The following is a 27,765-nucleotide window of genomic DNA, read 5'->3' as shown; positions in this document are numbered from 1 at the left end:
TAGAGATGGCAGAATTACGATTTGTGATTGGTCTTTTCAGCATCCTAATCTCTGATAGGCTCTTTATTACAAAGTCTCATTGGCTTTTCCCTTAGCTCAACCTTACATAATTTGACCTTTCAATTACAAACTTTCTATGTAAATTAGTAACGTTGTTGTTTTAGAACTGGCTTTTGATTGGCTAAGGTTTGTGTTCGGCCAATCGCACAGGCTGTTTTACCAAACCGCCGCAGAGTATAATAGTTTAGTTTCAGGTGTTCTGAGGGTCATTTTTTTTGGTTTTTGTTCTGTTCTTAGTGTTTCGTCATGTCTGGTCGGGGGAAACAGAGTGGTAAGGTACGTGCCAAGGCCAAGACTCGCTCCTCGCGGGCCGGGTTGCAGTTCCCCGTGGGCCGTGTGCACCGCCTGCTCCGCAAGGGCAACTACGCCGAGCGGGTCGGGGCCGGCGCTCCGGTGTACCTGGCAGCGGTGCTGGAGTACCTGACGGCCGAGATCCTGGAGTTGGCGGGTAACGCGGCCCGCGACAACAAGAAGACGCGCATCATCCCGCGTCACCTGCAATTGGCTATCCGCAACGACGAGGAGCTCAACAAGCTGCTGGGTAAAGTCACTATTGCTCAGGGCGGCGTTCTGCCGAACATCCAGGCGGTGCTGCTGCCCAAGAAGACCGAGAGCCACCACAAGGCCAAGGGCAAGTGAACGTATCCCAATATCAGTGCGTGTCTATAACTTTTTACCCAAAGGCTCTTTTCAGAGCCGTCCACATTTTCACACTTAAAAAAGCTTGTAACTAAACTTGGGCTGGGTCTATAAAACTTGCGCGGTTAAAGCCACTGGATAATCGCCACAGATTATTATCGCAAATTAATCTTTGCTATCTAAAGGAACTGCTTGAAATGTGATTCAGGGAAGCAGGACTTCTACAAAAAAATGGTTAGTACCGTAAGCAAGGGCTTTTAGTAGCGATGAAAAAGCAAGTTTTGGTAACGTTTTTAAAACCTGGGGTAGTTTGGTTATTTAGCGAGAAGGGAAACATTCTATCTTGCGGAAAAGGCGGCTGGGGGGTGGTAACTTAGAATGTCACTAAGACGTTTGAAACAGCCAACGAAAGAACGGCTGGCAAATCAGATCAGCGCGGGCTTTTCAAGTTCTGAACTTGTTGCCGAAACTCGGCCTCTGTTCACCCGTGCCGAATAGTAAGCGGCGACATAGTTTTGGGTGAAGTAGAAAAGAGTAGCTTTTATTGCTTTGCCAGGCAAAGGAGACCGCGGCAGGCTAGTGCTCTCAAGACTGTGCCCTCCCTTGAGAGAATAGGAAGGAATCTTATACAGTCTAAGAGTGGAAAATAGGGCCGCAGATAAGAATGCAATTTTGCGTTTTTACTTCAGGAAAATTTCAAAATCATCAAAGATGGCGTCCGGCGGTCCTGGGACTGGCTCTGGTGGTGCTTGAGGTTATCGCACCGTGATCTTTCTGGAATGAAAAATGTTCACTGAGGAAGGGAGTGTTTTCTCGGAGAAGTAAACACCAGGTGCATAGTACAATTCTAACTAGAAAATAATCATTTTCAAAGTGAAGTTAAGTAAAAAAGAAATCTCTGAGAGACTGGCTGACTGGGCTAAAAGAATAGAGTTCAACATGATGGAGGCTATCTTAACTAATTTCTGCTGGAACAAACTGAAGCAAAATCCCATTTGGCCACCATAGGAAAGTCAAACATTTGTTGCGCACTGTTTGCCGGTCGTCCCCGGCCCGTCGCTTTCCCCGTGGTTTCCCAGTGGAGATAGAGAGTGGCAGCCCAGGGGAATCTAAGTTCAGTTCAGAAAAAGTAACCACGGAGAAAAAAGAATATAGGTAAATCTGTTCTTAAAGCGTAGTCCTCGGATTCTAGGCCCCATTACATAGATTTGAATCAGAATTGGCATTTCCACGATCCCCAAGTGGTTCCTTATTTATAATTTGAGATGCGCTGAACTAGAACATTAGAAAATTAGTTCGTTTGGGTCGCAGACTATAACAAAAAGAGGGATTGAAATGTGGAGTATTTCATCCAATCAGAGTCTCTAGTACTTCACCAATCACTGCGTTGACTCTTCAGCCAGTGGTTTTGTTTCGCGGGGCTTTTGAAATAGCGCAAGGCCAATCGGAACGTTTCTGAGGATATATAAAGGGGACCTCTTCCTACTTATTTGCCGACTTTGTTTCTTTTCTTTTGTTTTCTTACGATGGCTCGAACTAAACAAACTGCGCGTAAGTCCACCGGCGGTAAGGCGCCGCGCAAGCAGCTGGCCACCAAGGCGGCCCGGAAGAGCGCGCCGGCCACGGGCGGCGTGAAGAAGCCGCACCGCTACCGGCCCGGCACGGTGGCCCTGCGCGAGATCCGCCGCTACCAGAAGTCCACGGAGCTGCTGATCCGCAAGCTGCCGTTCCAGCGGCTGGTGCGCGAGATCGCGCAGGACTTCAAGACCGACCTGCGCTTCCAGAGCTCGGCCGTGATGGCGCTGCAGGAGGCGTGCGAGGCCTACCTGGTGGGGCTCTTCGAGGACACCAACCTGTGTGCCATCCACGCCAAGCGCGTCACCATCATGCCCAAGGATATCCAGCTTGCCCGTCGCATCCGCGGGGAGAGGGCGTAAAGCTTCCCCAGCTGTCTCAATCCAACTAAAAAGGCTCTTCTAAGAGCCACCCACATTTTCTTTAAAATAGCTGTCATTTAGTCTGTTCTGTTTCAGTGAGTTTTGGTTTGGGATGTTAAGGTGGAGATTTCCTTATGAGTTACTGGGTAAACTTGTTTTTTGGGAGTGTCGTGTAACTTTACAACTGTCTATACTATTTCAGTTAATTAAATTCTGGCAGCTTTGTATACCTTCAATTGGTAGGTTATGTGCAAAAGTTGCTCAAAAGTAGGAACTTAACTGTCTCGTGGGAAATGTAATATAAGCACATGCAAGTGGACTGGGGGATTGGTAGGTTTGGCAATAGAATAAACCGTGTTTTAGGTAGTTTGGAAGGAGCAGTAATCGTTGTGATGTGAAGGTTGGGTTATTTGAGTACGTGGATTATGTATGGAAGGTGAGCTGCTTTACCCACAAAAGGTTGAATTTGGGTGAAGGTGGGTGTGGATTTGCTGTTTACCCCTTCTAAAGCTTTGCTCTCACATGTTTGGGCATTGACAATTGAGAAGCTAGAGCGTTTGTCATTGCTTTCTAATTTCTCTGAGACCTCAATTTGTTCAGTTCCAATCTCTGCCAAGTTAAAAGTGAAACAGTTTTGGCTTTCCCGCGAAATGTTTGACCTTTTACACAGAGAACAGTGAGGGCGTTGTTTTGCTGATAGTTGACTTCTATAAAAAAAATTAGACCTCTCAGTCAGGATTTCTAATAAACTTATTGGTAGCAGAACCCAAGACAGAGAACCCTGCTGGCTTCTACAGTTTCACTACTCAAAGTGTGGTCTACCACCAGCAGCATGTACATCACTTGGGAATTTGCTAGAAACGTAGATTTTCAGACCCAACCCAGGTCTACTGAGTCAGAATCTACGTTGTACCCAGTTCACCCCAAGTGATTCTTATGAACGCTAGATTAAGAAGTCTATTTTTTAAAATGGTGTTTTTGGTCTCATCAAGAAAAGCAACCTGTCTGTGAACTCTTACCAGGAGTAAGCATTTGCAAACTACACTTATTTATGTAATAGAATGAAATTTCTGTCAAGCAGTTGCACATAACAAGGTGCCTCTAGAGTTTGATTTCATTGTGGATCAGTGGTCTCAGTGGTGACTGCACATTACAGTCAACTGGAGTTTTTATTAAAATATTTTTGCTTGGGGTCCAATCAGTATGACTATAATTGTATGAGGTGGGCCCAGGCAACAGTAATTATTAAAACTCAGGTGCTTCCAATAGGTAGCTAGGGCCGGGACTAAATATTGCATAAATTCCAATCTTGTGGTTAGCTCCTGTTGGACTCCAGGCTTAGCAAGGAGTTACCTAACTGAATCAGGCTTTCCTTGTAGTTCCAAAGGAGGACTTTCTGGCTTGCTTGATGACAGTTTATCTCACTGCAATGAATCAAATAGTATTTGGCTTTTATAGCAATTTCTGAGGACAGGGGTAATGTGAGTCTATATTGAGAAATGTAGCTGCTTTCAGTGGTTGACATTACTAGGTTTTCAGGGATGCTACTCGGAGGAACATCCTGGAGAGTGGATACCTCTCTGTCTTCACATTGGGCTTTCCTGTACAGATTAGCACAAGGTCCTGTTTGGTCTTTCAGGTGGCCTTTCTCCATAGCCTTTTTTTTTAAAAAAAATTATTTAGGAATTTATCTCCCCACCCCCACCCCCCACCCTGGATATTGTTTCATTTTTTAAAACTTAAAAAAAATTTTTTTATTATGCAACATTTGAGAATATATGGAAGTAGAAATAATAGTTTAACAGACCCTAGGTACTCCTCACCCAGCCTCAACATCAACATTGGCCAAATTTATCTATACCTCTTCTACCTTGATTATTGCCTTGATTATTGTTAAGCAAATCATATCATTTCCTCTCTCAACATTTTAATATACATCTATTTTAAAACCTAATTGTGATGCCATGATTACTCCCCCAACAAACAGCATTTAACATTGATGACTTTTTAAATTTATTTATTCCACATACATTTGTTGAGTTTACAATGTGCCAGATGCTGTTCTGTGCACTGGGAATATACTTGGAGAACAAAACAGACAAGATTCTTTGCTCTCATGGAATTTACATTTGACCCTGGGATAGACAATAAATCAGATAAATAAGTATCATATGTAATATGTAAGATGGCGAGAAGAACAATAAAGCAAGAATAAGGATTGTCATGGGGAGTTGAAATTTAGATAAGGTGACCAATGAAGACGGCAGTAAGGAGGTAGTTATTTCAGCAAAGAGTTGTGAGGAAGAAGTTGTGGAAAGAGAGAACACGAGTCTTCCCTGATGAGTGCCGCAGTGGTTAAGAATCCACCTGCCAAGGCAAGGAACGCGGGTTCGAGCCCTGGTCTGGGAAAATCCCACATGCCGCGGAGCAACTAAACCCATGCGCCACTACTACTGAGCCTGCGCTCTTGAGCCCGCGTGCTGCAACTTACTGAGCCCGCGTGCCGCAACTACTGAAGCCCGCACGCCTAGAGCCCGTGCTCCGCAACAAGAGAAGCCACTGCAATGAGAAGCCCACGCACCGCAACGAAGAGGAGCCCCCGCTCGCCGCAACTAGAGAAAGCCCGCATGCAGCAACAAAGACCCAACGCAGCCAAAAATCAATCAATAAATAAATTCTAAAAAAAAAAAAAGAGAGAGAGAGAAGGAGGAATGTTGAGGTGCCGGGGTGGCTATGTGGAGTGGAGTGGGCTGGGCGCTGTAGGAGGAAATAATGGCAGAGAAATGAAAGGAAGCCAGATCATGCAAGGGCTTGTAAGTCACGGTAAGGAATTAGGCTTTTCCTCTGAGTGAGATGGAAGGTCTTGAGAGGAGTTGCGCATAGGAGTTTTGTGTCCCTCTCTCTCATTTAATCAGGTTCTGCTTTATTTTCAGGTGGTCTCAGTTGTGCTCCAGCACAAAAATCAAGGCCTATTTTTCTTTATTTTGTGCTATTCAAACCTTGAAAATAGAAGCTGACCTGGAGGATTTATAGTTAGGGAGAAAAGAGAAAATCATTTATAAAATATAAACATTTGGGGTTAAAGGTGACTCATAGCATAGTACTTCAATTTACTAGTTTTATGGCCACAGGCAAATTGTTTACCCTCAGGTAACAAACGATTTATTTGAATTGAAAATCAAATGTCTTCAGGAACCAGGCAAGGGGTTTTTGTATCAGGAACAGTGGTGAGCTATCCAGCTTTATATCACTGGGTCAGTCACTAGTGACCTTCTGGCTGAATGCAAGCCCCCTGAGTTGCAAGGTCCATGTAGCACTCTTGGTCTTTATTATGTCATTTACCAAGTAGAGATGTTAACAATACCGGCCTTGGGAACTGTCCAGGTGGTAAGAGATTCATGATTTTATCAATTCAAAGTCTGTAATTTAGTGCCTATATGGATTATTTCATTTAATCCTCACAATAACTCTGTGGGTTGGGGGGCCGTTATCAGCTCAAACATGATGATGAAGAAATGGAAGCATAGTGAAGGGAACTACCTCTCACAGGGGTTCATTTGGATAAAACTGTCATGGACTTTATCTCCAGCACTAGAGAATGGATGGACATTTTGTGTTATGTGCATATGTACATTTTACTTCATCCATCCATCCATTCATCAAAAACTTTTTGAGTGCTTATTATGTGCTCAACAATGTTCTAGGCGCTGGAAAGAGCAATGCATAACATGGCAAAGATCCTACTGTGCAGAGCTCACCAACGATTCTTGTGGGAGACAGAAAATAAACAGTCTTTTGGTAGGTAAAGAGGATTAAGAAAACACAAAGAAAACAGACCAAGGGGATTAAGGACTGCCACAGAGTGGGAGATGGGTGGTGGATAGTTGTCATTTTAAATAAGATGGGTGGGGAAAGCTTCACAACTGAGATGAGACATGAAAGCCAGTGTCATGAAGCTTGGAAAGGAGAGGGGTCTTCATACATCTGTAAGAAGATCATTCCACAGAGAAGAAACCGTGATTGCGAAGGTCCTATGTTGGGACCATCACTTGGAATGATGGTCGCAGGTCTGATAACCAACTAGATAGAACCAGGTTCCTCTTCTGTTTTCTCAAGCTGGAGTTTCAAGTCTCAAGCTCAGCAGTGATTTTACACATTTTTTTTTTTCCCCCAAAAGTATTGTTCTAGTTTCCTGAGCACACCCAATTCAGATGGTAAACTGAGGCCGGGGCAGGAAGAGATGAGTACTAATCCCAGGGAGGACTGCCAGCCTGATTCAAGGATACCAGTGATTAAGGAAAGACTATTAATTATTTGATAATTTATTTAAAATAAAAAGTAAGATATTTTGAGGTTCCAAATAATCACCATCATCATTTTACTTTTCAGAAAAAAGAGAATCCAAATGTAATATTTCTAAAAAGGCCTTATACACTGTAACAAGTAAATTTTCTGAGATTACATTGGCTAATTATGGATAAGTCCCCAAATATAAATAAAACTGCTCATCTGTTGGCTCATGGCTAATAGAACTCTATATTAAAACCTTCAAAATGGTGATGATTTGATGGCCAAACCCATGATTTTAAAAATAAAACAAAATTAAATTTATTTATTTATGATAAAGGTGTTACATGTTCTCAACTGCAGATCTTGAGCTATAGCTGTGTCTTGGCACAGAACTAAGAGATCACATCTCTTCTGAACCCTTCCTATTGGGAGAGACTGCAGTCCAAATGCAGGGATTTTCATTATGGTGTGTAAACTATTAATTACTTTCATTTTTAATAAGTAGTGTTCAAGGAAAGAATGGAAAACTGGTGTCCTTCAGGTTTTGCCAGATAACTATGAAACTGTCGGGAAGGAAGAAAATGTCCTCTATCCTTTGCCAACTAAAGAATGTAGCTAGCCATCTGGTTCTACAAGGTTTGAGATCCAGCAACAAGTAACAGAACTTCCTTTTAGAAAATAGAGATTGGGACCCTTCCTTGGTGGAGGGTATATTAAGATAAACCCCCAAACCTTGTGGACGAAGAATGTCACCTGCCATATCAGTAACCTAAGGATGTGGTGGCCATCAAGCCATCAGCCCCTGCAACCGCCCCAACTGTGCACCCTGAGGGGCTTCAGGATGGAGAAAAACAGGATACTGGCCCTAGATAGTTAAGCTACATATATATCAAAGGAATGATTTCAGTGAGCCCAGACTCTTGCATCTTCCCAGATATAGAGAAGGGCTAAATTCATTAACTTGAGATGGCTGTTTTCTTTAACAGTAATCTTTTGACATTCCAACTACCTGTTTTTTGTGTGTTTTTTGTTTGTTTGTTTGTTTCGTTTTTGTTTTTTTTCAAAAACTCCTATATATCCTGGCTACTCCTTTACCTCTTCAGGACCAGTCCCTCAGAGCTATCTGAGAGGCTGTCTCCTGGGCTTAAGTCCTCCATATACTTGCTGAATATAACATAATTCTCAACTTTTATGTTATTATTATTATTTTTTCAATTGACAACCTTACAGCTTATTGCAAGTTTATTCTCTGTTTTTATGAAGTTCAGAAAGGGTGTTCTAGATCAGCAGGTAGCTCTTTCTTCCAAGCAGTGGTTCTGGAGCCCAGGTGTCTCAATCATCCTAAACACACTGCTTTCACATGTTAAAAAATAAAATTCAATGGAGTAAATTTTAAAGATCTTATTGGCTTTATTCAGTGATTCATGAATCAGGCAGCATCCAGTCTAGCAGATAGAAGAGAGCTGTGAGGAGCTGTACAAAATAAAAGATTTTTCTAGGCAGAAGGGAGCAGGAACAGGGAAGTTACACTAGGAAAAAAAGTGGGTAGCTTATTGCAAGGTTGCTTTCCTTTAGGGTTTGGCAGGGGTCTGGCCGGCTGATTACCTAACTGGTGCTGATCAGGCAATTCCTGATTGACTAGTTTAAGATTTCATTTCTGGGGAAGCCAAAACTGTAATTAAGTCTTGGTGTGATGACATAACTCTATTTTGGGCCTGTTTTGTTTCTAAAACACTTTTGTCTTGGGAGGGGAAAGAGCTTGGAAAGTCTTCGTGGGAGGTTATTATGCCCCAGACCTGAAAATGTCAAACTACTTTTATTTACATTCCATTGTTAGGAACTCAGCTATGTGGCCTAAGAAGGCCACACCCAACTACAAGGGAAGCTGGGAAACAAGGTCTCTGAGGGCTCAGGAAGAAGAGGTTAACAGCCAGTGTGCCTCTATCTCTTAAGGTTTATAGAGTTTATCAGTGCAGAACTGGGGCCCTGAAGTTAGTATCATGTATCTGTCACCTCAGATATCCACACTTGCCCTAATTCTCTTTACAGAAAACCTGTGTATCTTCTAAAATCACTATGCACAAGTCCTCTGTTCTTTCCTGATAGTGGTAGACAGAGCATTGAAACAACAGAGTTCTGGGGTAGTCCCAACACTAAATATGCTTGAGCAAGTCACCTATAAGAGTTACTGTATTATCTCTACAGATGGGGAAGCATGCTGAATGATTCTGCATAATGCCCAAGGTCACCTGGCTAGTAAATGGTGACAACAAATTTCAGCCCAGGTAGTGAGCCTCAAAGCCCTTCAATTTTAAGCATATTTCATTACTGTTCTATATTTGTATACATTATTATTTGCTCTATAGAACAATGTTATATGTCCTAGGTAACAGGGACCATATCTTATTAAGAATGACAACTAGAATGACATGTGAGAAATTACCTTAATGCAGTGGTAGCCTCCAAATACACTACCAGGCAGGCCATTTCCAAGGTCATAGAACATAAAGTCTCATAGACTGATTTAAGTTCCCTGATTAATTTTATTGAATCAATTTTAAATATATAGCAAGAAACAAGGGAAAAGATACTGGACAAATGAACACATTTCAGATAGGTTGCAAAAGATCAGTTGAATCCTTGGTTTCACTTTTCATGTGAAACCTCCCCTTCCTCCTCTTCTCCCCCTTCTCCTCCCCCTCCCTCTCTCCTATCTCTCTCTGACCCTCCCCTCTCCGTCTCTCTCCTCTCACTCCCTGCCTTCCTTTGAATTTCTTCTCTGCTGAGAACTAGGTTGGACTTTGAGCAAAGGGATCCAGCAGATGGAAGTGATTTGGAGCCAACACATGCTTGCTCTGTTGGAGAGATGCAGGGCTGAGTATACAGCCTCCCATCTAGGGAGGTCACCAGTGACATACCAAGCAAACATGTCTTTTATGTGCATGTTGTCTGTAGAGGGCAAATGGTACCAAAATGGGAGTCACCAATGGGTGGTCAGTTTAAGAACTCATAAATATTGGGTACTTCATAAATACTTAGTGTCTTACAAATACTTGGCACTTCTTGGTTCTTTCATCACTTTCTATCTCCATGTAGCACACACAAGCTCTACTTTCTCTATGTCTAACATCTCACGAGGTACTAACTTAATGATTTACAGTAAATACAGCTTCTGAATTTTGTATCTCATAAATGCCTTGCTTACCTATCCAACATTTCTTATATGTTTCCTACTTATGAATTACCTACTTAATATTTATGAATTTCATCCATCCAGTTTGTTCTTGGTAGGCTCTCCATAGTAGAATTCAATAGAATATATTTGAGAATATTCTCAAATAATAGAGCGAACATACCTTATACATAGAAAGGGATGAGTTCCCTAAGTAGAGTGGAGCGCCCATTCCAGGCCTGAGCCACATATAGAGAAAAAGACTTTAATTTTGCTTAACCACTGACTATTTTAGGCTGTCTGTCACTTCTAGGGGTATCTAATACTAAGTCATACAGGTACACATTAAAAAAAGAAAAAATCTTATTAAGGAGAATCTTTAAGAGGAATAATGGACAAGATTTGTTAGTATAGTATTCCTTTCTACATTTCAGTAAGATCCTACATTTCAGTAAGTCACAGCACTAGGACCAATACAAAATTCTTGTGGACCAATGATAAAACATGGTCACCTGAAAATGTAAATATATAACATCTGTTGTTAACCATAGTCCTTAAATACAAACTTGAACTCTGCACATTTTTGTGATTCCTTTCTCTCCTTTACTGTCTCCTCTTTCCTTGCCATCTCTTTTACTCCACCTCCTTTCCAGAATTGCCTCCAGGGAAATTAAAACTTTAAGGTTAAGTCAGTTCAGCTTTTGGCAATGCTAAAGTGACGTTTAGACTGATGCTTCCCTTCTGTTCGTTTGGGTACCGTCTAAATATTCATTTTAGACTATGAGCCCTGTGAGGAGAGAGATTGTTTCTATCCTGCTCATTGCTCTGTCCCTAGTACCTGTCACTTTTTGAAACTTAATAGGCTCTCAATTAATGATTGAATAAAATCAGGGGGCTTCCCTGGTGGCGCAGTGGTTGAGAATCTGCCTGCCAATGCAGGGGACACGGGTTCGAGCCCTGGTCCGGGAAGATCCCACATGCCGTGGAGCAACTAGGCCCGTGAGCCACAACTACTGAGCCTGCGCGTCTGGAGCCTGTGCTCCGCAACAAGAGAGGCCGCGATAGTGAGAGGCCCGCGCACCGCCATGAAGAGTGGCCCCCACTTGCCACAACTAGAGAAAGCCCTCGCACAGAAACGAAGACCCAACACAGCCATAAATAAATAAATTAATTAATTAAAAAAAACCCAACAAACTGGTGAATTAAAAAAAAAATAAAAATAAAAAAATAAAATAAATCAGAGTCCTAGTTTTTCAACTCAAGAGTTCATTTAGAGAAGAATCTTGGGCACACTCAGATCTATGATCTCACAATACTCTGCAACTCCCCCCCACCCTCCCCAATCCAGTAGAGAAATGGCCACGAGTGGACTTATCAAAAGTGAGAACAGCAAGAACTCTGATCGACATTGCAGGTAGCCTGTCGTGTATGATCCTTAGTCTCAGGGTATTTTGAAAATCTGTAGCTGCAATTATATTGTTGCTAATTACCATCAGCCTTAAGGAAAGACTGACTAACCGACTCACTGGGCTGCCAGCCAAGGACTCTACCCAAAAATAAAGAGGTTTTATTTTCAGGCTACTTGAGGTTTATTACCCCTTCCTTTTCTCTATTACGTGAGTAACTAAAGATTTCACAATTATTTGATGGTCCGACTAGTAAAATTTTTAATAGTAAAACTGACTTCTCAGTTCTTAATATAAAACTGTTTCTCTGCTCTGCGCTTGCTAAAACTATTTCTGCTCAGTAAAAATAGCCTTATTTCTTTAGAAATCATAATGGTAAAAATGTTTATTAGTCAATTTTCAAATCTGGCCTTCTCTCTAGAAACGAATACTACGCAGCATTAGAGCCCCTTTTGAAAACGTGAGTGGCTCTGAAAAGAGCCTTTGGGTTTAACAGCACCTGGAAACATTTACTTGGAGCTGGTGTATTTGGTGACAGCCTTGGTACCCTCGGACACAGCGTGCTTGGCCAGCTCCCCGGGCAACAGAAGGCGTACGGCCGTCTGGATCTCCCTGGAGGTGATGGTCGAGCGTTTGTTGTAATGCGCCAAGCGCGACGCCTCGCCCGCGATACGCTCAAAGATGTCATTGACGAACGAGTTCATGATGCCCATGGCCTTGGACGAGATGCCAGTGTCCGGGTGCACCTGTTTCAGCACCTTGTACACGTACACAGAGTAGCTTTCCTTGCGGCTGCGCTTGCGCTTCTTACCATCTTTCTTCTGCGCCTTGGTCACCGCTTTCTTAGAACCCTTCTTGGAAGCAGGAGCAGATTTAGCCAGCTCAGGCATAGTGTAAAGTTACCAAACAGACAAAAACTGACAACACCTGTTACAATGTTGGCCTAGTTTTGTAGGGCTTCTATGCAAATAGGTGCTTAATCTATCTCAATTCCTGATTGGGTCAAATCAGCCAGTAGAAATCTTTTATGCAAATAAGGTGATTTCAAATCTGCTTTTTGATTGGTTGTTTAACTGGAACTAACACTAGATATCCCCACCCCCACCATCAGAAAAAATAACTTTCGTTTTCAAAATAGTGCAAAAAATTAATGTCTTGTCCGGAAGTATCTACTTGTGAGCCTTGTTTCTCTCTAGATCCGGACCTAAAGAGACAAACGCCCGATACAAATTTATGACTAGTTTTCTGCCAAAATTCAGTTACCGGTTTAGTGATTCTAGAAAACAGAACATAGAAATTAGCTAAATATATAAATATTTTCAAAATTATGCCATTGGCATTCCCAATTCGGCTTGATCAAAGTCGTCAACACTTAAGCTTTACCAAGAATTAAGGATCGTCACATTTCAACGGCGGTAGTATTTTCATGTTTCCTAGGAACAGTGTCTGGAAGTGATGCCAGCGTTTGTTGGAGGGCTGGGAATTATGTAATATGGTGCTTGCATTGCTAAAATAAAACGTTATTCAAAATCAGAACCTTTGATAAGTGACGAAACTGAACTCGATCAATTACAATCAAAACCGGAGTTTTTGAAAGGGCTCAGAACTCTGGAACGTTCATTTTCGTCTCTTCCCAAACTTAATTCCGAACAAGGGGATTAAAACAAAACCAATTAAGGTATATATAAAACATGTAACATACAGGGTGAATAAATGGCGGAGGACTTTAAGCGAGAAAATATAGAGCATACTGCAACAGATCTCGATTTTCTAAAGTGAGACCTGGTATCCAATCACAAGGCTTATCCAGTTACTTAATTCATGGCGCGGAATTTGAAGATTCGGACCAATCAGGAGGACTTCGCCTTTATAAATAAGAGCAAGAACAGTACGGCTTGTAGTTGTAGCAGTGTTTGCAATCCCTCATTATGGCTCGTACTAAGCAGACCGCTCGCAAGTCCACCGGCGGCAAGGCCCCGCGCAAGCAGCTGGCCACCAAGGCGGCCCGCAAGAGCGCGCCGGCCACGGGCGGCGTGAAGAAGCCGCACCGCTACCGGCCCGGCACGGTGGCCCTGCGCGAGATCCGCCGCTACCAGAAGTCCACGGAGCTGCTGATCCGCAAGCTGCCGTTCCAGCGGCTGGTGCGCGAGATCGCGCAGGATTTCAAGACCGACCTGCGCTTCCAGAGCTCGGCCGTGATGGCGCTGCAGGAGGCGTGCGAGGCCTACCTGGTGGGGCTCTTCGAGGACACCAACCTGTGTGCCATCCACGCCAAGCGCGTCACCATCATGCCCAAGGACATCCAGCTTGCTCGCCGCATCCGCGGGGAGAGGGCGTAAATTGGCTTTCTTAATCGAGTGATAACTAAAACCCAAAGGCTCTTTTCAGAGCCAATCACTTGCTCTATAAAAGGTGCGGTAGTACTTGGTCATTAAGAGCACAAATTTCGCGCAGTCCCGAGAGACCTTTGCGGAGAGAGTCTCGGAATTAAGCTCTTTAAAAAGCCTATGGTGTTTTATTTTTTGGGGGCGGGGGGTTTGTGTTGGGTCTTCAGTGCCGCATGTGGGCTTTCTCTAGTTGCGGCGAGCGGGAGCTACTCTTCGTTGTGGTGCGCGGGCTTCTCATTGCAGTGGCTTCTCTTGCAGAGCACGGGCTCTAGACCTTAAGTAGTTGCAGCACGTGGACTCAGTAGTTGCAGTGCGTGGGCTCAGCAGTTCTGGCACACAGGCTTAGATGCTCCGTGGCATGTGGGATCTTCCTGGACCAGGGCTCAAGCCCGTGTCCCCTGTATTGGCAGGCGGTCTTAACCACTGCACCACCAGGGAAGTCCTAAAAAGCCTGTTATTTTTAAGTTTCAGTGTAGGAACTGCCTCCACGGCTTTACTTGCACACCTCCGTTTGTCTTATTTTGTGTAGGTTTGGTACATTTAGGCGTGGCTAAACGCTTGGTCTACACCAGGGTGCCCTTGCTCACCAGAATTGTGAGGCCCAGCTCGCTAGCAACCACCAGGACCCTGTTGAGAATGGTCACGGATATACCACGACCACCCCTAAAACGGAGCCAAGGCTTAGGTTATTAGCTTTATCACCAAAGGGAAGACCTTGACAGCTCCTGAGAACTTGGTGGCGGTCTTTACCCACCAGGTCTTCTCTACAAAGGGCCAAAGCAACCAACAGGGGCAGCTGGGTGGGTCTCTGAGTAGGAAAAAATTGAATGAACTCGAATGCAGGAATCATGAGCCTTTCAGCAGACGCCATTAAAGGAGTCTTTTTCTGTTTTCCTAAATTCCCTATCTTAATCTTTAAATCAAATCTTATGAAAGTACCTCATATTTGTCAGTAAAACATGAAAATCAGCTGTAAGCTTGAGAGTTCTCTATTGCAGAAAATATTGTCTTCGCTTTCTTCTACAAAACAGCAGTGTTATACTATTCTGTATTGAAACGATATTCCCTTCTTGTGGAAGTAACAAATTCTTCACTATTTCTAAACTGGTAGCTGAAGGGAAAAAAGTAAGGAATTTTGTTCTGAAACTATACAGTCTGTTATTTGGAAATGTAGAAAGGTTGTTACTAATTGGGTTACTGTAGACCGTCTGGAAGGATTTTATGTCTATTCAAACACTTCAGCAAATTTCAGGTTCAAGATGGGTGAGGTATCCTTAACTACAAAATTGAGAGCCTTCTATTAATTTATTGTTTTTTAATGGGCTGTTTCCCCTTGAGGATCACTAAGGAAAAAGGTCAGGTGGTAAATTTAACAGAAACAAAGCTGTAAATAAATACACAGGCCAAGTTAGCCATTGTAAGTCCTAGAGGTTTTATAAAAGAAATCTTTGTTCTTGGAAGTCTGTCAGGCATTGAGACTCGGGTGCTGAGAACTGGGGAGCCTCCACCCATATAAAGAAAAAAGTTTAACTAATCATAATTTCAATAATGGAGTGTTAGATATTTGTAACGCTACATAAAGTCATTCCATATTAGAACGTACTTTCCCATATCCTGTACTTTCTTTGAGATTCTAGCACAGTAAGTTTTTTTTTTTTTTTTTTTTTTAGCACAGTAAGTTTTTTAATGTCTGTTTCTGTCTCACCAGATGGTGGATGTCGAGATATGAGGACCAAGGGGGCACAGAAAACACCTAGTTGTATTATTAAATCCATCAGAACATCTAGAACAGTCCTTTGACTAAAACAAACCCTCAGGAAATTATTTAGTCAAATTGGAATTTAAAATAAAAATTATTGAACAAACAGGAATTACCATTCAGTTTATTCCTGATTACAGAAGTAAAAGATTGATAGAGTTCATGTAACTTTAATACTATATAGTTTTACCACGTAGAAATAATCAACATTAATTGAGTGGTTGCATTACTGAGTTGGCCAGACGTCATGTATTAGTCTATGAAGTCTCCAAAATATAAGGTAAATTCAATAGTTCTCTACTAATATACATAATTTTTATTCTATTAGTTCTTTACAGATGAGGAAACTGAAACTAAGTTTTAGTTAAAAAGGATAGAGCTAAAACTTTTCCCCTTTGGCATTGCTATAATAAACAATAGCATCAGTATGATCCTCAACAGTTACCCCTGAGGCTTTACTCCTTGGAAGAGCTGTCATAGGAAGACTGATATGTTTATCTTAATATTTTCATAATACGTTAAAGGAAATGGGTGGATTTTGAAAATGTACAGGATCATATAAAACTGTGTTCTATTATACTACAATTATTACAGCCAATGGCACAGAAATATAATTGATGAACAGCAATAAAAATATAACATTAACTTGGACAATTTTTAGCCTTTCTGTCCATCATCCAAACAATGATCTTGATTGTTAAGACACATACACGCACACACACTTTTTTTTTTAATCTTAAAGGCATACATTGAAATGGTAGTGTTTAACATGAGATTTTTTTAATGAATTTTGATTTTCTTGGGGAAATATCACAAATCTAAATCATGTCACATTTTATTTGTACCTGTTGGAAAATTAAGTTGTATAACCATTTCAGGCTTGCCTGGTTGCCTATAAGTACATGTAATTTAAAAACAAACAAGTATATAATCTCTGAATGACCAGTAGCTTTATTTTATGGAATTGATAGCTAAAAATCAAGATAATTCAGAAATGCCATTTTATTCTTTTGCCACATCCTGCCTACCCCATATGTACACAGGTAAATATTGATATTTTACATCTGAAGACTTTTATACTGCAAAGGTGTTTTTTTTTTTTTTTTTTCAGTAGCCCCAACACCTTGGATGGCATACCTCAGAAAGTAAGGGAGCTAGTGCCTAAGTCAAGCCATGAGGAGGGTCATAGAAGGGGCAGAGATTTATTACACTTAGCTTTCCACAGAAAAACAGAAAATCACTGAATCTGATTATTATGGGGATAATTCCACCCATTTGACAGGATTTTAAAGCTCAGTCAATTAAAACACACCTAGAGTAGTGGGAAAACAAGATAAAGAAGACTAATGCCCTAGGGTTTAGTTTAATGACAGAAAAGAATAGATGCATTATAAATTTTCCATTGATAATAATGGTACCCAATTATTGTCATCAAAGCACATTATCAGAGAAACTAGATTTTTCTAATTAGGGGAATTTATTCATGGAGTTGGAACTTGAGATGAAATTGGAAAGATTCTCCCAGGTAGAAGGAGAGAAGGAATTGCAGATGAGTAAAGTTGTTCAAAAAACAAAAAATAAACAACAACAAAAAGGAATAGAAAGGTAAATTTGAGTTATTAGTGCTGGTTAGTGTGAGCAGAAAGTATCATTATGAAAAAAGGCTATAAAGTTCTCACTTGAACCTAAGGCAAGAGTGACAATTTTTATAAGACAGAATGACCAGAATTTAGGAATTAGGGGCTGGAGAAACTGGTTAGGAAGAACCAGTTAGGAAGAAACTGGTTAGGATACTGGTTAAGAAACATGGAATCATCCAGGTATGAGAGGATAAGGAGAGAATGTGAGAGGGGAGAAACTGTCAGTTACTGAAACTTATTTAAACATCTACCTGATTTAGTGACTGAGTGACATGAGTAATCAAGGCCTCCACACAGTGACATGAGTTCCATCTGCCTCCTCCAGTTACAAGGAGTCAGGCAATTACTAAGTAGAAGGGAGAAAGTAGTGACTTCAGCCTGGCCCCCAAAATTACTTTTGGCTTAGACCTATGCCATATGCATAAGTACCCTCCTGCAGCTAAGAAAATATGAACATGCCTTCACACCTTCCATGCTAAGACGTCCTTTTGTCTTTCTTTCTTTCTTTTTTTTTTTTTTTGGTATATTTTGGAGACAACTACTCACACAGGCTCCTGCTTGATATTTGCCGTCTTTAAGTGTAGATCTATTGAGTTTTTCTAAACCTGGGGTTTTGCCACTGTGATTGACAGACCACCTTTGTTCAGCAAAAGAACATCAGAAATCCAAGGATGAGTGTTTCAGGAGACCCTCCTAGGGATGTGGTTTACTGATGAAATACAGGGACTAGGAATAAGCTTCCTGATCCCTCATCATCCTGCTGCAGAATATCAAGACCATCCCAAGATGTTCATTTTAACCTGCTTTAACTGCAACAAAAATTTTGGGAGATGGAGTAAGAGTTAAACAAGTTCTGATTTCCTTGTAAATTAGAAACTGTCCCAAGGAAAGGAATATGAATATTAACTTACATAAACCAGTGTAAAACTAGAAGAGCATTGATTGAATCGTGTTTAATCCCTTCTGGTGCATTCCAAAGGGATTGTGAATTGGGTAGCTCACAAAGGGCCTAAAATAGAAATACATGAATGTTATGTTTTTCTGGATGAGCCTAAAAAGGAAATAGAGAACTCTACTCCTTTTCCAGTTGACATAATAGATGAGGAGCAGTGCTCAGAAAATGACACTAGGAATAAAGAAACTCGTGTTTGAGACCCAGGTCCATCATTTATTGACAAGGTGATTCTGGCCATTTCATCTTTCTAAGCCACAGTTTTCTTAACTTTAAAACAAGTAGCTTAGGGAATTCCCTGGCAGTCCAGTGGTTAGGACTTTCACTGCCATGGACTGGGTTCAATCCCTGGTTGGGGAACTAAGATCCCGCAAGCCACGCAGTGCAGTCTAATAATAATCAAGCAGCTTAGCTATACCTACTGCAAATGCTTTATAGTGAGGCAGGCATAGAAGTGGTTTGTAAAATGTAACGAACTACAGAGATACTATATAGTAACCACTCTTGTTGAATGTCACATTCCTACATAATACTTATTTCTCATCACTCATAATCAAAAGCCAAACTCTCTCATTCTGGGTATTAAAGACCTCACAGGTCTCTTCCCTCTTATCTTTCCCCCTTGATGCAATCTCTTATTTTCAAAAAGATTCTTCTGAGTAACCATTTCACATCTTCCCATTTATCCAAATCACCTTCTCAACCAAACCAGTCTTCTAAGAGGAGGGTTTTTTGGCCCTTTCTAGAAAGAAGAAAGTATGGAATACAGTTGTGATGGGGAAAAGATGAACTCCTGCTTAGAAAAGCTAGAAAGGTAATCACAGGCTACCTCCTTTTTTTTTTTTTTAAAGAAAGTTTAAATAGTAAAATTTAATAAACTATTAACCAGTAAGTTGTGTGTGTGTGTGTATGTGTAGCTGGGGGCGGGGGGCGGGGGCCGCTGGATATGTTGTAAACAAAGAAATAAGACGAAGTCTTTCAACCATGAGGTATTTGCCACTGAAGATCTGCTCAGGGACTCATGACTTGTTTTGTATAGTGGACTCTATGGATAGTCTGGAGAAACCTATAAACAAATATCTTCTCAATACAATGTTTTAAAATACTTAAAGCATACAGGATAAGAAAATTAGCCACATTAAAATACAGCTGTCAAAATGTATTTCTTTTACGTAAAATGTGTTTCATTAGTCACATCAAATAACAAGGAGCAACAGGTGGAATAACAAATGTCAGTTTCAAGGAACAGGTAAATTTTATTACAAGATATCTGCAATATCTTCAAAGTGATCCAAAAACATCTGTGATGGCCACTGTTGAAAAAGTCAGAGGCACTGCATAATCCATTGTGATTAGCTGCCTACAGATATACTTGAAGGAAATGCTTAGCTGCATTTAGAATTTGGTAAAATAAAGATGTAATTTTTCCCCATCCATGTTTACAACCCCCTAATGGTCTGCAGAACTCATATTTTGGTCAAGATTTGCCAGTAAAATCGAGTGGCCTTCCCCAGAAATTAAAATAACAACAACAACAAAAACAGGGATGAAGGGGAAATGATGTAATATCAGGTCAACCCATCTTCCTAGAGCCATTTATTTTGCCCTGGTTACTCCAGCTCCAGGAGCTCTCTAAGCAATCTCGTTGCCTTTATCAACGGTTTTTATTTGTTTCTGCCTCCCTGTTTATCACCAAAAGATATTAGACCACCTACCCAGCTCCCTGGGTCTTGTCAACATCTGAGGCGGAAAAAATCTGGCAAAGAAAAGGGTAAATTATAAACCGCCAGGGGTAGCTTACTTTTTTACTATCCCTTGGTGTCAGGGTGGTAGCAACATTATGCAGATTTAGGCAGAATAACAATAGCATGAATACTCCCCCCAAATAGGACTACATTCATCAAGCGGAATAATCCAAGCTTTTCAACTGCTTCAAAGTATGTATCAATACAAGTCAATATCTCAATCTCTAATTGGTGCAGTATTTTCTCCTGGAGCCCATGCAAGTAACTCCAGAACTGCGTTCTGATTGGCTAACTCTCTGAGTAGCCTCTACAAACCAATGGGAATGGAAATTTTAGAAACATCTAGAGACTACAATAACCTCTTCCTCAAGCTGCAGTATTTCTTTCCTAACATGTCTGGACGAGAAAAACAGGGCGGCAAAGCGCGAGCAAAGGCCAAGACTCGCTCCTCGCGGGGCGGGCTCCAGTTCCCCGTGGGCCGAGTCCACGGCCTGCTTCGCAAGGGTAACTATGCCGAGTGGGTCGGGGCCGGCGCGCCGGTGTACCTGGCGGCGGTGCTGGAGTACCTGACGGCCGAGATCCTGGAGCTGGCGGGCAACGCGGCCCGCGCATCATCCCGCGTCACCGGCAGCTGGCCATCCGCAACGACGAGGAGTTTAACAAGCTGCTGGGCAAAGTCACCATCTTTCAGAGCGGCGTCCTGCTGCCTAAGAAGACCGAGAGCCACCACAGGGCCAAGGGCAAGTGAATCTGCCGCAAAGGCTCTTTTGAGAGCCACTAAACTCTCCTTAGAGGACTGTGATCACAACATTCGGATAGTTCTGAACGTGGCGGTGCGCGCGCACCCTGACGCACAGCCAATCACATTAGGGCGGCAAGTTTAAAAAAATAAGCTGCTTAAGTTTAAAAAAGAATTACCTTATTACAAGGCTTGTTGTATTACCTACGGAGACACATATCCGGTTAAGCTCTTTACCTGAAATTAGTGGGTGGCTCTGAAAAGAGCCGTTGAGATTTTCGAAGTAGGACGTCCCGCTACCGATTTACTTCTTCTTGGAGACCGCCTTCTTGGCCTTTGTAGCCTTAGGCTTGGCAGCTTTAGGCTTGGCTGCCTTGGGCTTGGGGGCTTTGGCCTTGGCCGGACTCTTAGCCGCCTTCTTCGGCTTGGCTGCCTTCCCCTTTTTCGGGCTCTTAGCCACTTTCTTGGCCCCAGCAGCCACCCCTGGTTTCTTGGCTTTCTTGGGGGTCTTCTTAGCGGCTTTCTTGGGGGTGGCCGCGCCCGTGGCCTTCTTGGGCTTCTTAGCTGCCCCAGCAACCTTCTTGGACTTGGCCGCACCCGCCTTCTTAGCCTTGGGCTTGGTTTCCCCGGTGGCCGCCTTTTTGTTGAGCCTGAAGGAACCTGAGGCGCCAGTGCCCTTGGTCTGCACCAGGGTGCCCTTGCTCACCAAGTTCTTGAGACCCAACTTGATACGGCTGTTGTTCTTCTCCACGTCATAACCAGCGACCGCCAGCGCTTTCTTCAGCGCGGCCAAGGACACGCCGCTGCGCTCTTTGGAGGCGGCGACAGCCTTGGTGATGAGCTCGGACACCGGGGGCCCGGACGCCTTGCGTTTTCCAGCAGCTGCGCCCGTTTTCTTCGTCTTCTTCTTAACAGGTGTTTTCTCTGTAGGTGCGGGAAGAGTAGGAGCAACTGGAGCAGTCTCCGACATTTTTCTGTTTAGCCAGGAAAGACAAAAAGTAACCTTAAACTGTCAGAACGGCGTGTCCTGGGCGCCGCCGGCTGGGGGTTTATATAGAGAGTCGCTGCGTGATGATTGGTTGCCTGTTCGGTGCGCCGCGCTGCTACGAAGGGCTCCTCGGCTCTGCCGAATGGCTGTGTTTTTTGCCCCTTAAAAAAGAAGAAAAATATAAGAAGTCTGGGCACGAAATAATTAGGGATTTGGGGAAAACTGATCTGAGACTCTTCAGGCTTCATTCCTGCCTTATTTGCTATACCTAGTTTCAAAGCCGGCCCCCTGAACCTTTCCTGATTCCCCCAACTCTCTTGGAAACTTCGGTCAAATTGAGACAACTTTCAGATTTTCCTTAAAATTACTAGTTCTCTCTGCTTCCTTTGCAAATCTTTCTTCCAGGGCATTGTCATACACACTGTTTTCTTTTCAACCTTATATAAATAACCTCATTTTTACTCAAATATACAAGGAAAATCGGTTTTTTCGCGGGAGCAATAGCACAGTTCTCCTGCAACTTGTTTGCTCTAAGCACTGGGAATTGGCACTGGGGTAGAAAATTCTACGTACAAGATGAATAACTATTTTATAAAAGATAGATTTTAAAAAAAAGTATTTGAGTGACCAGTGTGTAAACTGGGTTTGCTCCCAGTGTTTCGGTGATTTAAACATTTTTGGAAGGATGGGGTGTGAGGCTGCTCCATTTATTTTCTAGATAAACAGCTCCAAATAGAGTCACCAACCTTCTCTAAAAATTAGTATAATAGATTTTTCTGACCTAGAATGGGCATTAGAGATCAATCACACCATCTATAAAGAAGAAAAGTGAATCATGAAGCAATAGATTGGCAGTTCTACATCATTTTACCAGCTCTGAGCTCAAGAACTCTGTAAGATCACGGGGGTTAAAATTGTAAATTGCCTAATGATATTCCATCCATAAGATTTTTTTCCTCCAATATTTAGCACAGAATTATGTACATATTTCCTATATTTCAAAATGATACTTAAAATACAAATTTAACTTTTTTCAACATTGCAAATAGGGACACAGAGGACTAGAAAGTAAAAAAAAATTCTCATTAAACTCACTTTCTGAATCTTCATAAGTTTCCTTGGGATTTTTACTAACAAAATATGAACCAGGCTATCATGACCTAAATTAATTGGCTGAATGTGTCCACTAAGGAGTTGAATAAACATTTCATAGCAAACATGACTGATTTACTACTCCATCTCTTTGTAACACAGAGAGCTAATGGAATTCGATAAATATTGGATAATTAAGCACAAAATTAATATCCACCAAATAATCAGATACTGAAATTAAGCCTCATGCTTGTCAAAATAAATAAACAAGAAAAGTATTTTGGTGTTGTGTTTTTTTTAATAAATACCCCTACTTCCAAAAATCTGTTTATTCTACATTCAATAGTGACCTGAGAATTTTCTCATATAACTCCAAGACAGGATAATCAACTTAAAAGATGTCATCTCTCTGCACTGAACTAATTCCATAAAAATGACTTGGCTTGTTTTTAAATAGTCATTATTGGCTGGCACTGTCTGAAACTAAGTCTCTGGGACTTGAGACCATGTTATATACCAATTACAAATACGGTGTATAAAGAGGGAAGCTTATAGGATTGGATCTAGAACATTCCAATTTTCCCAGGGAAGGCATTTTACATCTGTCTGGAGGATGGGGCTACTTGTCATCCTCAATATCATCACTGTCAATAGCAATAGTAACAAACATATACACCCTTTTCCTTTTCAGCCCAGAGCCTAATACTATCTAGACCTAAAGATAAAATTAAAATTCAGATTTTTAAACCCTTACCATTTTGGTGATCATTGTAGTCATGATATCAGTTGTTGAATACTTGTTGGAATTGTTCCCTAAGTTGTATGTACTCAATTTAAGATAGGTGAAAAGTTCTTCCTACAGCAGATGCCACCATTTCTTTCTTGTGCAACTGTTACTGGTTCCCATGGCTATTTAGGTTCCAAATAAGTGAGAAGACATTGGGGCTCAGGGTCATTTGCTTAATTGTTTATAGGTAATCTCTGCCCTTCCTGGAGGGCAATAACTGAGGCTTGATTTCACCTGAAAAGTTCTTCCTTAGCTGTGTATAGGAGGATGGAGCTGTGCTGTGTGTAGGTACTGTTATCTCTTGAGATCCAGGTATTACGCTCTCTCTAACTGTAGCATGGACAAGGTTCTTGAAAGCTGGATCACCCTATGGGACTATAAAGCTGAAAAGTTTCACCTATTACTTGGTAGCCCACAAAAAAGTTGTCTGTATTACTTCTGAATCCTAAATCTGTATATATTCTAAAACCATGGATTTTTTGCTAGACTAAGACTTGAACTATTTTTACTTTATAGATGTAAAAAATAAATAAGAAAAACTAAAGTTAAACAAGTGATGGATGTCTCACGACTTCATGTTCTCTCAATTTTGGTGTCAAATCCCCACTCACCATAGTAAATGACTGTGAAAGAGATAGGTAGGGCTCACCAGGGCAATCCACAGGGGCTGTACTTAAGTGTTCCAAAATTCAGTAAATTTCAAACATTTAAGGAGAAGAGTGACTATGTTGACTAAATATCAAAAAGGCCAAATTAAAAATAAGGGCTAGAGAGCAAATAGAGCATTGTGTTACAATGTAATGTGTTCAGAAGGGTAATGAGAAATCACATCTATTTTAATTTCCTATCAGATGGTCTCACCTGAGGACACTCTACCACTTGAAACTCCCCTTCAAGCACAACTATATATCAATATTATTCATTTTATTTCCTAAAAAGGACACTACTACTCTCAAACTTCCACTTTCCTTTTTACATGTCCCTCTGTGTATCTGTAATATCTGGTACACACAGAAGATGACTAATTTCTATTATACCTCAAAAATACTCCAATCCTCATTTCCTGCAGCAAGCCTCATTCTCAGATACCTACCACACTCTCTTTCCCAGTCTGGACTAGAAGTTCTCCAGAAGAAGTTCTCTATCACAATACAGCCCAATGCAACCTATTGCAATGATGGAAATGTTCCGTATCTGCACTGTAGAACAGAAAACAACTATACTTGCCTGTGATTATTGAGCAGTTACCTAAAGGTAGTTAGAGTGACCGAAAAAATTAATTTTAAATTTTATTTAATTTTAATTAACTTAAATTTAAATGAGCATATGTGGCTAGTGGCTAATATAATATAGCAAAGCACAACTCTAAAACAATTCTTCTCAAACTTGAATGAGCAAACTACTCACTTGAGGATCTTAAAAATGTCCTATCAATTCAGTAGATTTGGGGTTGGTCCTGAAATTCTGTATGTCTAACAAGCTCCCAGGTGATGCTGATGTTGCTGGGATACGGCTGCTCCACCCATCACTACCAGGATGAATCTAGGAGGATGCTGGGTTGATTATATGGCCTCTCACCCCGAGTTTACTTTTCTCTTCCTTCTGCTAGAGTGTGAGTTCTTTAAAAGAATGTGTGATTGTCTTTGTAAACCTGGTATTTGTACACCATTCTTGGCGTATAGTAGACCCTAAATTATTGAATGAATGCATGCAATGAATCAATGATTTTTGTTTAGTGCCTTTCTCAAAAAGGAGAGCAGGGGAGATCATAATGTCTAAATCCACAGGTAACTGCACCTGAAATGAATCTCAAAAAGTCTGTGACTCAAGGAAGTTAATAATCCTCTGACCGCCTATATGGTAAGCACCAGCAGAGAAGGCTTTTTTTTTTTTTTAAATCACCTCTGTAGTTACATAGAAGGCACTCAATGTGAATCTGTGGACTGTGAGTAATGTTGGCATTTGTCTATTAAACATATCAATACTTATTTGTGTGTAGAACTTCAGTTCCCCTTTTTACTTGGACAGTATTTCACTCTAGTTATTTTTTAAAAATTCTGTTAATTTGCAAACTTATTCATCGTGATGTATCTTCAATGCTTTAATGACATAGCTTGGTGGTAGGTGGCAAGGACATAAGACCACAGAATCAGAAGGCCTCAGTTCTAACCCCAACAATACCACTTATTAGAACAGGATTAGGTCTTCAATCCTGGGATTCTTCATCCTCACAATGTAAATAGTGCTTTATAAATTGGGGAGAAAAGAGCGGAAATTCATTTAACGTTGGCTCCCCTTCCTGGACCTCCCTCTTTATCAGGAATGCTGAAAAACGATGGTTATGTAAACGCTTTGCCAAACGGAAACGTTCAGGATAAGCCAAACTTAGTATTACTAGAGTTTTTAAGAATACTTACTTTTTTAAAAGTATCTTCATGTTTTCAAATTAATTTTATTCTGCTTTCTCTCCCTTTTGTAGACAAATGTGGCGGTACTGCCTCTTTTTGGTAAATAACAAAAGTGGTGAGGAGACTTGTACAATATTAATTGAGAAAACCCACAGGCACACGACTAGAGTCCACAAAACCAGCGACTCTGGACCCCAACCAGGAAACAGGAAACAGATACTGAGTCGCATTTCCCCGCCCCCTTCCCTGCTAGGCAATAGCAGACGGCCAGTGAGGAGGGGAAGAGGCGGGGGCAGAGGTCTCGTTCCCGCCCCCGCCGTTTCAGTTTCCTAATAGGTCCGTAAAACTGATATATAAGAGGCTGCAGGCCACTGTCAGGCGCTGTAAGAGTTTAGTAGTCGTTGCTAGGGATGTCTGGCCGAGGCAAGGGTGGGAAGGGTCTGGGGAAGGGGGGTGCCAAGCGTCATCGTAAAGTTCTCCGTGATAACATCCAGGGCATCACCAAGCCTGCTATCCGCCGCCTGGCCCGGCGTGGTGGAGTGAAGCGTATTTCTGGTCTCATCTACGAGGAGACCCGCGGGGTGCTGAAGGTGTTCTTGGAGAATGTCATTCGCGACGCTGTCACCTACACCGAGCACGCCAAGCGCAAGACTGTCACCGCTATGGACGTGGTTTACGCGCTCAAACGCCAGGGACGCACTCTGTATGGTTTCGGCGGCTAAGTTTCTACGCGGTCTTCGGCTGTAAAGCTTTTGTTTACTCACAAAAGGCCCTTCTCAGGGCCACCCACTTGGTCATATGAAGGGCTGTTATCTAACACAAAGGAAAATCAAAGGTAATATTTGATGCTTTATATTAATACTGGGTGCCGATTTTAATTAAGGCAGTCACTCTTTCTTTGTAGGCCCCGGCTGTCGCGTTTTTTTGGTCTTTTCCGAGTTAGACATCATCTCAAGATGGCGGCTCTCAGACATGCCAAAAACAAAATCTCGTGCAGTAGAACTGCTGGAGTTTTTACTCAGATTCAACAGAAGTGAATTGCATTTGACGTGGCATCAGTTTTCTAATTTCAGCATGTTTGAGTTTGTTTTACTCCGAAAACATTAAAATTAACTTGTCCAGAGTGTCCCAATGACCCAGCATCTACTGTCCTGAAGAGGGCACCTGGGGCCTTTAAGCAGCCTTCTTCCTACAGAAAACGTTGCAGATAGCTCTGGATAGATAGAGCCATAGTTAGTGAACTCAAATCGGGTGGAAGAGACATTATAAAGTTTTGTCTTATCTAGTGTACTCCTGAGTACGCGTTGGAACTCTAACATGACTAAGAGATCAGCAATCTTAATGCTTTGTTTACAAAATGTTGATAATGCGACAAATTCTTTCATATGGCCATCCCACCTCTGACTGCATTCTTACCTCTCCATTTTCCCACCAGGCGGAAGAGATGCTCTTCAGGCCTTCTCATGCTCACCCTGCCACCTGTGTTCTAAATCTTTCACTCCCAGAAGCTTTGTGTTTGTGTCAGTGAAAACATACCCAGAGACAGTTTCATTCTGTCCCTGTTATCTTAAGATAGTTATTAATGGAGCCAACTTCCACTATCAATAACTTATTTGCACAATAAATTAGTTGGTCATCCTGATCTAATCATAGTGATATCCCAGCTTAAAATTTTATTCCTGTTTCTACTGGCTCCTTCCCATCCACATATAAATATGTTTCAGTGTCTCTCAATTTAATCCATACCTCTACCAATTACTAGAT

General features: G+C 41.7%; 5 protein-coding genes and 1 pseudogene across 6 annotated transcripts; 4 read left to right on the top strand and 2 right to left on the bottom strand.

Moving 5' to 3' along the window:
- Positions 1 to 275: 275 nt before the first annotated feature.
- On the top strand, positions 276 to 2,325 carry LOC132374476 (histone H2A type 1-like). 2 transcript variants are annotated; one of them, XM_059938188.1, is made up of 2 exons: positions 276 to 715; positions 2,256 to 2,325. In XM_059938188.1, exon 1 carries the CDS (start codon positions 307 to 309, stop codon positions 697 to 699), a length of 393 nt encoding a protein of 130 aa, XP_059794171.1. In that variant the 5' UTR covers positions 276 to 306; the 3' UTR covers positions 700 to 715; positions 2,256 to 2,325. The 2 variants fall into 2 exon arrangements, with proteins under 2 accessions (XP_059794171.1, XP_059794170.1); XM_059938187.1 differs by lacking the exon at positions 2,256 to 2,325 and adding an exon at positions 1,389 to 1,421.
- On the top strand, positions 2,226 to 13,843 carry LOC132374298 (uncharacterized). The gene is made up of 3 exons (XM_059937859.1): positions 2,226 to 2,632; positions 12,001 to 12,271; positions 13,412 to 13,843. Exons 1-3 carry the CDS (start codon positions 2,226 to 2,228, stop codon positions 13,841 to 13,843), a joined length of 1,110 nt encoding a protein of 369 aa, XP_059793842.1.
- On the bottom strand, positions 11,917 to 12,416 carry LOC132374485 (histone H2B type 1-L-like). The gene has a single exon (XM_059938200.1). The coding sequence runs from the start codon at positions 12,392 to 12,394 to the stop codon at positions 12,014 to 12,016; it is 381 nt and encodes a 126-aa protein (XP_059794183.1). The 5' UTR covers positions 12,395 to 12,416; the 3' UTR covers positions 11,917 to 12,013.
- Positions 13,844 to 19,478: 5,635 nt separating the features above from the next.
- LOC132374469 (histone H1.3) lies at positions 19,479 to 21,764 on the bottom strand. Its single transcript, XM_059938179.1, has one exon. The coding sequence runs from the start codon at positions 21,694 to 21,696 to the stop codon at positions 21,031 to 21,033; it is 666 nt and encodes a 221-aa protein (XP_059794162.1). The 5' UTR covers positions 21,697 to 21,764; the 3' UTR covers positions 19,479 to 21,030.
- Positions 20,380 to 20,735, top strand: LOC132374490 (histone H2A type 1-like; annotated as a pseudogene).
- Positions 21,765 to 26,411: 4,647 nt separating the features above from the next.
- LOC132374297 (histone H4) lies at positions 26,412 to 26,723 on the top strand. Its single transcript, XM_059937858.1, has one exon. The coding sequence runs from the start codon at positions 26,412 to 26,414 to the stop codon at positions 26,721 to 26,723; it is 312 nt and encodes a 103-aa protein (XP_059793841.1).
- Positions 26,724 to 27,765: the final 1,042 nt, after the last annotated feature.

This window comes from Balaenoptera ricei, chromosome 11 (assembly GCF_028023285.1).
Source record: "Balaenoptera ricei isolate mBalRic1 chromosome 11, mBalRic1.hap2, whole genome shotgun sequence".
In the NCBI taxonomy this organism is placed as follows: Eukaryota; Metazoa; Chordata; class Mammalia; order Artiodactyla; family Balaenopteridae; genus Balaenoptera; species Balaenoptera ricei.
Note: the sequence above shows the minus strand (reverse complement) of the source record. Positions and strands in the feature narration are given on the sequence as shown.